We start from the raw sequence: 13,683 nt of genomic DNA, 5'->3' as shown, positions 1-13,683 counted from the left end.
GAGTTCAGGTCATGCTGCTTGGAAGGGGGTTGAGTGGCCTTGTTTGGGGTCCAAAGCCTCAAAACTTTGAATGATTTGGACTGAAAACTCAGGGTTCAAGCCTCCATTTTGAGAGCCCAAAGTCCAATTTCAGGAGCTGAAACCCACCTTTTTCAGTGCAAAGCCTCATTTTGAGGTCAGAAAACATATTTTACCAACACTGGAAGTATTGAAAAGACACAAAGATGTGCTTAGGTACATGGCTTAGTGGTAGACTTGGCAGTGCTAGGTTAATGGTTGGACATGGTGATCCGAGAGGTCTTTTCTAACCTAAACAATTCTGTTTAGTTGAGCCAGGGGAGGTTCAGGTTGGAAACGAGGAGACATTTCTTCTCAGGAAGAGCAGTCAAGCATTGTACCGGGTTGCACAGGGAGGGGATGGTGTCACCGTCCCTGGGGGTGTTCAAGGAAAGGTTGGACGTGGTGCTTAGGGACATGGTTTAGTGGGTGACATTGGTGGTAGGGGAATGGTTGGACCAGATGATCTTGGAGGGCCTTCCCAACCCTAATGACTCCACAGCTCTCTGACTACGATGCTATTTAGGGAGCAGGCTGTGCGTAATGGCGCCCGCCCGCCCTGAGGGCCACGCTTCACGCCACGCTTCACGCCCCGCTACAGCGCATGTGCACAGCGCCCGCTGCCCTCCTCGCCCCGGCGGGCGGCGGCCCGGCTCTGCACGGAAGTGACCTCATCGCTCCGCTTCCCCCCGCCGCCTGGCGACGGGTGACGCGAGCGGCGGGCCGCTCCCCCATTGGCGGGCCGGGCGGCGGCGCACGCGGCGGCCGGCGGAGGATGTCGGCGCCGCTGCGGCGCGTGCAGCAGGCGCCGCGGCACCTGCTAGTGTGCGAGAAGGGGCACGCGCGACACCCGCGCTCGCGCCACGCAGCGCACGTGCGGGACCACGCCTACAACTGCCGCGTGAGTCCCGGGGGGGTCGCGAGACAATGGGCGCTTCCCGCCGCGCGCGTGGCCGTTGGCGGCCGTTGGGCCGGCGGCCGTCACGGGGCGGGGCGAGGCGGTCGCCGGGGGGGGAGGGTGGCGGCCGTGTTGTGCCCCTGTGGGGAAAAGAAAAAGGGGTTGGTATCGGTTTGGTGCCAGTCCCTGTAAAGAGCTCGCCTGCCCTGGGCACGTGGATTTAGGAGTTCTCTTGGTCTGTGAAACACGTACGAGAAAGGTTTTAAAATAAACGCAAATCAGTGGTACAAGAGTGAACATTAAGTTCAGTAAGAAACTCTGGCTGCCCCAGTCCCTTTTGGAAATTAATTTCCTACTCCCAATGATAAGCCTGCCCTAATGTATGCCTTACGGCATCCATGCCCATCATAAGCCTGTCTTCCGAGTTTTGTTCTTGTGGTCTGCTCACTCTGCTCACCTCCAAAATATTCTACAACAGAGAATGTGTATTCCAAAAACTAGTTTGTTATACTTCAAGCTTTGCTTTTCCGTCGAGACTGCACGAATGCTTAGCCTATGTTTCTACATATAACTGTTTCCTGCAGTGAAGGCTGAAGGAAATGTTCCAGTGCAACTTCAAGCCAAATTTGTAATGACTTGAAACAAGGTCTTTGGTTAAAGCACACCGTGTGAAGTCATGCTTTTGCATAACACGTCAAATGCTATTGTGCAGCATGTAAGGTGCAAAAAAAACAAAAAATGTATCTGCGGTACACGGAGACTTTGTGCAAATTCATACATTTTAAAGACAGTAACCTGAAATTATTTTTTCATCTCATTTTGGTGTGACGTACTGATCTCTCTGAAAAGGAAAGATTTTCTTTTGTATTTATTGGTTTTCCTCTGAAGCATAGTTTAGGATGTGATTTACATTACAATTATGTTCCTAACAGGTATCTATTTTGATCCCTGAATGTGGTATACTACCTGAAGTGCTGAAAAGTACTATTGCAGACATTGGAGAGTACTATCTGGTGAAGAATTTATCGGTTCATGAATTGGTTGCTCCTGAATTCATCGATTCTTTTGTGAAGAAAGGTAAGGAGGTGATTGGAACATAACAGATACAGTAATGTTGTTTATTTTTTTTTCATAAAACACTAAAATTTATTTACTGCTATTTATTCTGGTATGTGTTTTAAATGAAGGGGAAAAAAAGTAGTAAGAAAATTCTCTGTGCATTTCTTTATCTGTTTTTTTCTGCTTTGTGGTGTCTATATTTGTTTACAGCTGATGGGTCCCAAACAGTTATGATTGCTTCCTCTTTGTTTTTCCTTATTCCATCTTAATTCTGCAAGCCAGCTATCAAGAGAGCTTCTACGTGTAATCTCACCTCTCATCTTCTGCGCTTTGTTTTAATGTAAATTCCTGCAGAAATCGGCTCCCTTCTCTTCTTCTGGTTCCTTTATATTTCACCACAGAGCAGTGTTCCACTGCTGGCAAAGCCTGTGCCTGTTTTCCAAGATGAAAACAAGGCTTGCTGCTTTTCATTTTTCTTTTGGCTGATGAACTTGTGGTGGTTCATCTTTACGTAGTAAGAGCAAAGAGGATGCAAAGAAAGATCAAAAAGATGCAGCCTGTGCCCAGCCAGCTTGTTTTTACGTTCTCAGTGTGGGCTGTTTTCATCTAGTGGGGCCCGTTTGTCTGGCTCCTGATAAATATTGTACTCTTGAGATGATTGCCAGGGAGGAAAAAAGCTTTAAAGAATAAAGAAAGGGGAGAAGATAACATGTCAGAGAAAGAGGAAAGCAAGAAATATATTACTTGCTAAACGTGGGGCTTTTTTTCTTAGTCTCTTTTACTTTAGTCTCGTTAATGTTTTTTCTGCCACTAGTTTTATGGAAGCGGTATGACATTTGTATATTGACTTTACAGGATCTGACTCTGTATTTTTAGAAGCGCTTTTAAAACAGATACTTAATCTGGAATATTTAAAGCAAATTTCGTGGCAGTATCTGACACAAAATATATTGAATAATGTGAGCATCTTCCACCTTTTTTAATGTGAGTTAATAACTTCAATATTTCATAATAAAGGTTTCTTTGGTTGCACATGCAGATGAAGTGTGTCCATATTGGGGCATATTGCTGACGTTATCTCTATTACAGGTTCTTTAAAACAACGCCAGTCTAAAGTTTATAAAAAAAAATAATAACAAAAAAATGATTTTGCTTGAGATGGTGGAGGAAAGGTACCTGATAAAAAGCGAGAGTTGAGAATGACTCCAAATGTATTTGGCATGCTTAATTATCTCGATGTCCTTCCTGTTATCTTTCGTCAGAAACTGTATAATCTCATGGTTTTCTGCTTTACTATTAAAGGTTCATGCTACGCACTTACCTATAATACAAAAATTGATCAAGATAATACTGCAGCTGTGATACCAACTGGTATGTTTTGTTTTCTTTTTAATAAGATACACATTTTGATTATGGTCTTCAGTGTTGGTTTTGTTTTGTTTCCATTTGGAATTATGTAAACTAGAAAATATGCCTACCATATTAGTCTACTTTATTAGAGGCATGCTTGAATTGATAGAATATTTAATTTTAACTTTTTTGATTCATGCTGTTAACTTTCCTTTAGGTAAAATAATTTTTAAAAAATCAGCATAACTTATTTATAGCATTAGATTGTCAGTGCTTCATCTGACTTAGCAGTTGCTACAGAGGATTCTTTTTGTGAATACACTGCTTTACAAATTCTTGTTTCCTACTAGTCTTAAAGACGAAGTTTGTACCAAAAAAGAAATAAAGTTATTAGCACTGCTTAGGAACACTGTTTAAAACATTTTGTTTATTATATGAGAAATGTTTAATGTGTTAAAAATCTCTGTTCCATTTCCATCACAGTTTTATGACAAAACATTTCTTAACTGGGACTTTACATACAAAGAAAATAATGTAACTGTTGTGGGATTCAGATGTGTCTTCACGTTTCAGTTTAATGGTATATCAAACACAGTTGAAAAACAAATTGGATTGTCTGCTCTCTAGCCTAAGATGATAGAATAGGTGCCTATCAGAGCAGAAGTAAATTCAGATTCTTCAGAGGAGGAATTATTTGATGTATGTTATTAACGCAGTCCTAGCAAAGTAGATACTTGATAGAGATTGAGTTTGTACAGTACATGGTATAGTTATTATAAGCGATGCACAATTAATGCAGAGATAGCATTACAGTTTCTGGTGATATTGCCATCTGAAATCTTCAGCAACAACCGTACTTGTTTATATTCTATATTATGCTGTTACATGCATTAGAGTCAAAATACTGTGGTAGTGATATCTGTTGTGTGAAATTCTGTATCAACTGGCAGCTGCCAGATATGGCTTATGAACCAGGAAGTTCCAGAGAGTTCCAGAGCTTATGTGCTCATCGCTAATAAGCATATGTTACTCCGTGTGCATAGTTCCACAGGAGCAGGAGGTACAGCTTTTCTGTGTTCAACTGAGCAGTGCACGCACGAATCTTTATAAAATTACATCCTAGTGTAGTGTTCAACCAATGACACAGCAAATGTTAGGGGACAAGTAGAGTAAAGACTGAGGAAAACATTTAGGTAGTACAGTTTAAAAAAAAAAAAAAGCTATGCCTATCTCAGGAATAATGTTGCACTTTTCTCATTCTAATTCGTAAGACCTGTATGATAACAAGGAACAATTGAATTTAAATGTCTTTTTAAGGGTTAATCTGGTGATCAATTTAACTGAAACGTAGGAGTCTGGAGTACATTGGTAATACCTAGTGATCCAAAGTTAACATTGTATAAAGTACATGGTGCTCAGAAGACTTTCAAGGGAACTAAATAGAAGATAATTTATATGAAAATTGTGAGTTTTTTTGTTATAGGAAAACTAATTTTGTCAGTGGATAAAGATACTTATGAGGAACTTGGACTGCAAGGTCGCCCTTCTCAGTATTCTGGCAAAAAAGCAATGAGATATAGTAAGTATAATTTATTATTGACACTGCTTATTTCAGATTGGTCTGTGAAGCACCTTGTTAGGATGTTAAACCAGTAGTCCAAAACTTACCTTTCCTTATAGTTGTTTGTTGTCTAGGTGGTATTTTTCCAGATGTAGATGAAAGGGTTGCATGAAGAGACAAAATAGAGTTTTTCAAAATAACAAAGCAGCTGTAAGGAAACAAATGTGTGATACTGTGGGTATTCTATAAAACTTAATTTCTGCGGTTTTGATGAAATGTTTATATTGGGGTGATGTAGGACTCAAGAATTGTATACTTTGTGGAGTATCTATGCATTCTGATTTAAACCAGAAAATACTAACCTAATTACGGTAGGTCTGACAACTTGCACACTCCACACACACACACAAAAAATCATTGAAGAGACTCATGCAAGACTTACTTGCTTGAAAGGGAGAATTATACTGTCTGACACAAAATGGTAATCTTTATGGTGCTCAAAGTTTTAATTTTACAACAGATGCAGAGGAAACACATTTAGTATGATTTTTAAATAATAATTTAAATATCTACTGTGCTATGTCAAACATATTCAAATCTGTGCTAGTGAATAGCTGATAAATGAACTTTTGAAGAGGAAACTTCAGTATCTACAAAAAGAATTTTGGAAAATTGAGCATCATTTTACCATTCAATTTGTCGGGTAAAATGTCTGATAAAATTTCTGTATGAAAAATGAAGCTTTAGTCTGGGACCAGTTTATCTAGAAAAAACATTTGTAATTGTGTCGTTGCCGTACACATGGCTTTTAATGCTAGAAATTTCAGGTGTGGTTTTTTTTGTTTGTTTGTTTTTTAGTGTTCATAGCTTGCCTAGTTACCAAGATATTTTTAAAGACACTGTTTTGGGACTTTGTCACTGCCATTACAAATGAATCTGTCACTGCAGTTACTAGAAAGCAGTTCCAGATTATATCAAAACAAGGGTGGCAGGAGGAGAATACTTATTTATATAATGGGGAGTCATATTTTCATAGTCAAATACTTTATAAAGATGCTGTACCGTGTGAAAAGATAGTTTAATGCTCTTTGTGTTTATTTAATTGTTAACTCATTTTTATCATTAAAGTCAGTCAAATGAGTAAAAATGTCTTTTGTACGTTTTTGCAGTTATAACTATTGACTTGACCGATTCCAACTTTCACCCTGATGGCAAGAAACATAAGAGGGTGCTTTGGGCCTTGAAAGAAAAGAAACCTTTAGAATTTGACTTCCTAATGGCTTGGTATAATACAGGTAATAAGAATTAAATGTAAAAGTAAAATGTAATTGCCATGAAGTCCAAATGTTTGTGGTTTATTGTTCTTTTCTAGTATTGTCCAAATGCATTTTTAGTGGAGTGCGAAGTTAGATTAAATTATGTTTGGGTGTGATTTTGTTACTATTTGGTTTGGTTGTGTGTGTGCAACTTCTTACATAGCAGATCAGTTCAGGAACCCAGCAGTGATTCATAGGAGTCACACATTAGTTACTTCATTTCTTTGTCTCCCTGTTGCCCAGGATTTCTGGCCTGATTTTGCCTCTTTGATAGTTTTGCTTCTACTTTATAAAACTGTGACCTATGTAACCATTATTAGTATGCATAGGTTACATACTTGGTGTAGTACTTGAGGTGGGGAACTTTTGAGTTTCAGCAGTGGTTATGGAACGTGTTCAAAAGTCTCCGTTTCCATCACATGCTACATACACTGATACACACACAGTCTGCTATTTCATCATTTTATTCTCAAACGCTTTGTTGAGTCTTGGAGCAGAGAGAGTTTGTTATAAGAAATTGTACTGTCTCAAATCATCATACTTCCAGTGTCCATTTATCTACTGGTTTCTGATTACATTAATTTTACTTCAAGGATTTAAGTCTTGCACTTCCTCTGAGGGTCATTTTCCAAAGTCCCCTGTTTGCTTGTGTTACCTCAGAACAGGCCGTGTCTAAGGATATGTAGCATTTCTCTAGCATTAACAAAAAACGCAGGGGCTCATACTACAAAAAAAAAAAAAGCTTTACTTATCAGAGCTGTGTAGCTTTTAGTGTGTTTCTGCTCAGAGTTACTAGGTTGGAGGTTGGACTCGATGATCTTGAGGTCTCTTCCAACCTAGAAATCTGTGATACTGTGATACTAAAGTCTCCACAGTAGCAGGAAGAGGGAGAGATCCTTTCCAATCTGCTCTTTACATTCTTAGTCTTGCCTGACTCTTCAAGACTAAATCTGAAAGTTACTGATGTAAGAAACTGCTTTCAAGCTCCTTCAGCGCTGTCCCGTGTTTCACTCGATAGTCTTTCACATTTCCCCTCCTCCTTTTTAAGTATTAAATGTGTTACAAGGATTCTTCCTTGCTTGTCATACAGAAGTTGTTTAAAGCTTGCAATTTCTGCCTTTGTCATCTTCAGGAAGATGTCATGGTGAAGTCTCCTGCTACCATAAATGGTGACATAAATCCAGCTAAGGTAGCAGATCCTCAGGCTCAGGTTGTTTATATTTATTGACCCTGGACAGAGAGCAAAATGACTTTAGGGCCAGTATGGTTTTTATGTCTTATTGCTGCCAGTTGTAGCAGCATTCAGGAAGAATAGCATTCCTTTTTGTCAGTTTCTTACGGCCAAAAAACTAGTCAGGTTAATCACTTCGTGAATATGGAGTTAAATCAGAATGTCTTTCTGAGCAGGAATTTTTGAGCTTGTAACATCTGAAAGACTCTTCCTGAGTACTGACAAAAATAAAACCTTCAAAGATTTTAATAATAGACGTGAGGCACTGTGTGGATTCTGCTGGAAAGGGAAAAGAGATGTATTTTCTTGAGGTCTTTGTCCTCCATGAGTATAGTGCCTGCAGCCTTCCTGCTGGTAACTGATTTTTCTTGCTATGGCCAGCACTGCTGCAGGCCTGTGAACATTTGTGTCACTTTCCAAAAGCAGGGTTTTCAGTTTTCATACCCATTTTTTCTATTTCCTGGTGCTGGCACCAAGAGGAACAGAAAAGGGGAATGTGGAGTGTCTCATGTCTTTAATGGCAATCAAAACAATCTTTTCTTCTCTGTTCTTTTGCTGTAATTTCTATGACAATTTTAAATGTTTATTGGCTGAAATTCACTATACTCCAAGAGAACTTTGATAATGTGCCTGGTTGTTGTTGACACAGAAAGCTGTGCTGTAGCTAGATGAATTGCTCTGTTGGAGTCTTGGCTGTAGCCTTTGAGATTTTCTTAGGTTAAGACTATCACTGAAGATCCCATTTGGAACGGACATTTAAAATGTATAACTTCTTATTTGACTAAGAGTTCTCATGCAATATTATATGTCCTTTGAGCAGTCTAACGAATGCTTATAGGAAGTACAGACTGCATGAGGATTGTTTGTTCTAATGCATTAAATGTTCTAATGCATAAAAATTTATATAAATTAACACGAGTTCAGCAGCTGCCTGTCTTTGTCAAAGTGCCCTTCTGCACTTGGACAGCCTTCTTTTGCATGATGATTAAAAAGGGTCGGGTTAGCCTTCCTCCTCCAAGTGATTGCCCTTGGTGGTTTAGATAACAGTGGAGTTGCAGCAGTCCAGAACTTTTGAAAGTGAGCTATGAATATTTTGTTCTCTAGTTATCTGTACATTGTTCTTGGATTTCCTCTGTTCATACGTGACTTTCCAGTGGTATTTAAATGCTATTCTGGACTTCAGACTTCTTGTGAGTAAGGTACTATTTCTTGTTTACTAGAGAACCCAATGTCACATTTTGAAAACTGAATATTATCTGGAACTTTAAATTCAGGAGAATTGATTTCACACTAGTTATCTTACTGCTTCAAGAAGGAGATTGGTTAATATCTCTTGATTTGCAAGATGCTAATTTCCAAGTTTGTGTGAAGTTTTTAGAACTTCAGCTATTTTGGATCAATTACTAGAGCTGAAGAAACAGATCCTTTCCCATAACATTCATCAAGGTACACATCTAACTGTTACAGTCTTACTGCATTTGAAAACTTCTCACTTTTTTTTTTTTAATTCTCTGATCCTAGTAAAGTGAGATTTGCCATACATTTTGATTTCTTTACCCTTCCCCCTTCAAAGTCCTTTTCTCTCAGACAGTCCTAGAATTTCTCTTCATATCAGTGATAAATCAGTTCTTAAACTGTAGTCAGCTGCCCACTTTTTCAGTACTCAGGGGAAACTGTGTTCCGGGATGGCAGACACCTCAGCCAGGTAGGTGGGAGAGCTTCTTATCTCGATGGTTAATTCTGATATTTCTCTGGGATGAGTTTACCTTCCAAATACACCACATCTGAAGATGAATTCTCAATTTGTTGTAAATCAAGAATTTTTCTCTAAATCTTACGGCCCATAGATTAGATTTCCCATCACACCTAGAACATCAGATACCTTGTTTTTACTGATCAATTAAAGCCTCTGGGAATGATTCTTATGTGGTCTTGTCCTCAGCTGAGAAAACTGGAAGATTTACGTACCTTGACATGCTGGGTAGAAGAATGAGTGCCGTTCAGATCATTGAAAAGGGACATTTTTTGTAGTTGTAAAGGGATGTTCCAGGAGAATTTATACAATACTATAGCTTTTTGCAAGGTATTCTTGAGAACTTCTGGAATTCACCCCATCAGAGCTGCTCTTGCTTCTAGATGCCGTGCTGCCTCTGGGATGCTTTCTTACACACTGGTATCCCTCCAGATGCTCTGTGCTTTTGGAAGAAATGCTGCTTGAGTTCATTTGAGCCAAGTTCCAGTTAAATGGTTTTGAGATGCATTATCTTCACGTACATTTACCATATGTATTCTCCCTCTCATGCTGAAATGCCTGAGAAATTTCTAGAGATGCTGACCTGGGAGTGACTTAATGGTGTAATGCATGTATCACGCTTACATGGCAGCAGATACCTGCACGTGAGCAGGGAGGGAATGTATGGACACTTGTAAGGCAAAATGTTCCCTGGCCTCAGATACATAGGTGTGGGTATATTTATGGTGTGAATGTATTTGCAGGTCTTGGGGAGCAGATAACATGCAAGTAGCTTTCCTTTCATGCTTTCTTTTTCAGGAATACTCTGAATTTCTCTTTCTACTTAGTTAATTTCATTACGCGGTCAGTTAATTTTGCTCAGATTTTCTATCGACAGATCTATTTCTTCATTTGCTAGTTAAATAGTAATTTAACTGAGCTGTACTGAGGTGCTGGATCTTGCACTAATTCTCATTTCCAAGAAGATATGGAAGCCAAAAATGGCTTTTGCAAAAGATAACAGCATGTAAGCAGTTTTAGTTTCAGTTTAACACTGCACGTTGCCTTTTCTTATACACATGTACAAATGTTTCATGAATTCTGTGCTCCTTTTGTTTGGTAGTTTTGTAAGGGCTCCTTGTGGTGTTGTGTTGTTAAGGTGCAGAGGGATCAACATTGATGTCATACTTTCCCAAAAACCAAATACGGGCCCTGAAGCCAAAAATAACATTCAGCACATTAAGAGACTTGCAGTGTCCAGCGTTGCAAAGTAATGAATTAGAAGGAAAACCAGAAGAGTCCTGCAGTACAGAAGAACTGTTTGAATGGCTAGGTGCTGTCCTGAATCAAGTTAACTTGTAAGTACTTGAATTTGTTTCATCTTTAAATACATGTTACGTAAGGAAAACCACAATTTATTTTAAGGAAGAGTTAAGTAAGAATTAAGAAAGGCACATTTCTGAAGTGGGATGGCTGTTATACACTTAAGTGGTTATACTTCTAGAGTAATTTTTGTGATTTTGGAGGTACCCATGAATCTTGGGTGTTGCTTGGCCGTGAGTTGCTTGGGTGTTAATTTAGATGACATACATAGGTACTACTTGTGGGTACAATTTTTTGGTACTAAGTCCTTCTGTGGGAATTTGTAAGTGTGCTTATTTCAGTTGTTTTGTGTTTGTTTTTTTTCAGAGACAACAAATCTTCTAGCTTCTTATCAACCTATTGCTGTCCTCAGCCAAACACAACAGTGGACCAAGCTTTTTTGTGCACAATTACAGGCTTTATAATTCCTGATAAGATAATTCAATTGTTGGAGCAGCTGTGGTAAGGGTTCACAGCAGTACATCAAAAAATGTGTACTCTAAAACTTTTTAATTTTTGAAATCAGTTTCAAATACTTATTTTCAGTAGCACTACTGGAAGTAAATAACAATGTGCAAAATGAAGACTTGAATTAGGAAATGGGCAGGAAGCTTAATGCCAGTATAAAAAAGCAGTAAATAATTTTGGATTATTTTTGATACATACAAATTTGAGAATGGTTGCGCTGTATCCTACTAAAGACTGTGCTTTTTATCTTAATTTCTAAACAGTGACTCCACTGAGCTCCTACATTTTTCAAATTTTCTCTGCTTATGAACGTCAGGTGCCCTCAAATATGTCTGATTTAGCATTTTTAACTACTGATGGAAAATAAGATTGAAATCCCTTTATGATACTGAAAAGAGTATTTCAAGTTACTTCAAGGTTGTTATGGCATTACAGTAAAGTACCTTATAATGAGTTTGGTTTTTTTAATCAAGTGTAGTAACGTAGGGCACTGAATATTGATGAACAGGGTAGGTGTGGTTCTAGTTAAATACCAAACTACATGATGCTAGTGTATCATGGATCAGTGTGATGCCTGCCTGTATTAGCACTACAGAAAGTGAATTCTGGAAGCTTCTTGCTCCCTATGTAATATTTTCTTTTTGAACTTACTTATTATTCTGTAAAGCAGGTTTTTTTTGACAATTGATAATGACAAATGTTCACTAAAGTGCCTGCATCTTTGATTTTTTACTTCATATTGTATACTTGACCATGCTGTCCATTCCATTATAATTATTGATAATCTTGTTTTCTTCCTTGCAGCTCCTATTTCACTGAACCAAAACTGGCACACTGGCTGACCTTAACTGTGCATGGCTTCGCAGACAGCCCTGTTTCCTGGAGAGAAAATGAACATGGTTTTCACAAAGGAGGAGAGAACTTGTACAACTTTGTTGTTTTTAGAAATCTGGACTACTGGCTTCAGATGGCTGTAGGAACTAATGACGATTGTCCTCCGTAAAGCTCTGTCTGCAGAAAAAGCCTTCTAATAATCCGATGGTACTGTATAGAAACCTATGAAGATAGTTTTTATAAAAATAATTAGATAAGTTAGGTTTTAAGAAGTTTTGTGTGTTAATCTGTTATTTATAGCCCTTAAAGCATGACCTACAGTGGAAGGAAAGGATATTTGTTTCTTCACTGTCATACAGTGTTTTCTGAAAGGCTTCACAGGTCTAGCTTTAAGAAAATGATAAGTTGTAAGTTCTCAGACTTTGACTGTAGGTGATTTCCTCTTATCCAGGTGTCATTTTGGGATTTGAAGATTGTTATATATTTGGGAGAAAAGCTCATTTGGGGATTTAATGTTTTCTTTCTATACATTAAAGATCTCTAAAAACTTCGAATTCATGTTTAAGATAATTCAGCCTACATGCAGGCCAAAAAAAAAAAGGAGGGAGAAGTGTTCTCCACAAGTTGGAAGAGGGAAAAGAAGTGAGGAGCAGTGTCAATAGTGATGCAGAAGACTTCTCGCTGCTTTTATTATTGACCTCCCCACACGCACTCGCAACCCCAAACCCCAACAAATCTCTACTTTTAAAAGTAGCTTGTGATTCTTGCTTACAGGGCAGCCTACAGAGGAGCTAAGGCTTCACTATCATATTATCGCAGGAACACATTTCTGGGAAGAACACTATGGACACTTGAACGATGCAGCTGATGTGAAACTGCTTTTGTTATAATAAGTGGTAAAGCTAAGAGCATAGCTCTGAAGAATCCAGTTGAACTCCTGTTGAAGTCCATGAAAGTTTGGATGTGTTTTTTTTTTTTTGTGGATCTGTTTGTTTTATGGAGTGAGCATTTCCAATACAGGTCTAGAATGGAATTTGCTCACTTCATGCTGTGGGAGGTTGATAGTGGAAGTTAGGGCATAGCCGTAGAGGAAAAAGTAAAGACCTGTCAGGATGAGTGGTGCAGAAAGCCCTTGGAGAAAGTTGTTGGGCTTTCATTTTATTTATTTATTGCTTCTCTTCAGTGAGGAGAATCATCCTGGATGATTTACTGGGTGATAAGTCATACACCTCCACCAACCATAGACTCTTTTGCTCAATTTTTGTTGCACATTTTGCAAACACATGACTGTAACAACTTTACTGTTTACTTTTAACTATAACACTTTTCTCATTGTTTTTCAAAATTAACCTTCCATGAGATGTTTGTAATGGCTTACGTAGAGCAAAAGTAACACTTTGTCACATGTTCAGACAGAGACTCACCCACATGATCACAATGAATGGAGGATGAATCTGGGGAAATTCTTGGCTTTACATTTGACTAGTAAATATTTAACATGTCTGGCTCAAATGTTACTGTTTCATTGCTATGCATGGGTGCAGATAGTATCAGTTGTTGGCTAAAGTTTATTTTTGAAAGCCTCTGTTCAGGGATTGTGCTGTATTTCAACTCTCACAAAGAGACTAGTAAGCAGAAGTGTCTTCCTTTTTCCTCTTGATTAGAAGGTCTTTTAAGAGTTTGGACTTTCCTGGAAGTAACACCTGCAGCAAAAGTTCTATAAAAATCTAAAAACTTTGTGAAAAGTTGGATGATGGAAACCATTTGCAGCTGTTCCAGTGAATGTTCTCATTTTTTGGCAGATTCTAAGAAAAC

General features: G+C 38.5%; 1 protein-coding gene across 1 annotated transcript; it reads left to right on the top strand.

The window, feature by feature from the left end:
* The first annotated feature begins 646 nt into the window (after nucleotides 1-646).
* On the top strand, nucleotides 647-12,422 carry RPP40 (ribonuclease P/MRP subunit p40). Its single transcript, XM_083826163.1, has 8 exons — nucleotides 647-958; nucleotides 1,888-2,032; nucleotides 3,317-3,385; nucleotides 4,848-4,943; nucleotides 6,095-6,220; nucleotides 10,364-10,562; nucleotides 10,894-11,028; nucleotides 11,839-12,422. Exons 1-8 carry the CDS (start codon nucleotides 662-664, stop codon nucleotides 12,035-12,037), a joined length of 1,266 nt encoding a protein of 421 aa, XP_083682289.1. The 5' UTR covers nucleotides 647-661; the 3' UTR covers nucleotides 12,038-12,422.
* The last annotated feature ends 1,261 nt before the right edge of the window (nucleotides 12,423-13,683 follow it).

This window comes from Anser anser (assembly GCF_964211835.1).
Source record: "Anser anser genome assembly, chromosome: 2".
In the NCBI taxonomy this organism is placed as follows: domain Eukaryota; kingdom Metazoa; phylum Chordata; class Aves; order Anseriformes; family Anatidae; genus Anser; species Anser anser.
Note: the sequence above shows the minus strand (reverse complement) of the source record. Positions and strands in the feature narration are given on the sequence as shown.

What these genes read in the sequence shown, in the direction of transcription:
- RPP40 (XM_083826163.1), top strand. Translation starts at nt 662, where the DNA reads ATGTGCACAGCGCCCGCTGCCCTCCTCGCCCCGGCGGGCGGCGGCCCG. An exon ending in TGCAGCTGTGATACCAACTG is followed by an intron (nt 3,386 to 4,847) that starts GTATGTTTTGTT and finishes TTTTTGTTATAG; the next exon opens with GAAAACTAATTTTGTCAGTG. An exon ending in CAATTGTTGGAGCAGCTGTG is followed by an intron (nt 11,029 to 11,838) that starts GTAAGGGTTCAC and finishes TCTTCCTTGCAG; the next exon opens with CTCCTATTTCACTGAACCAA.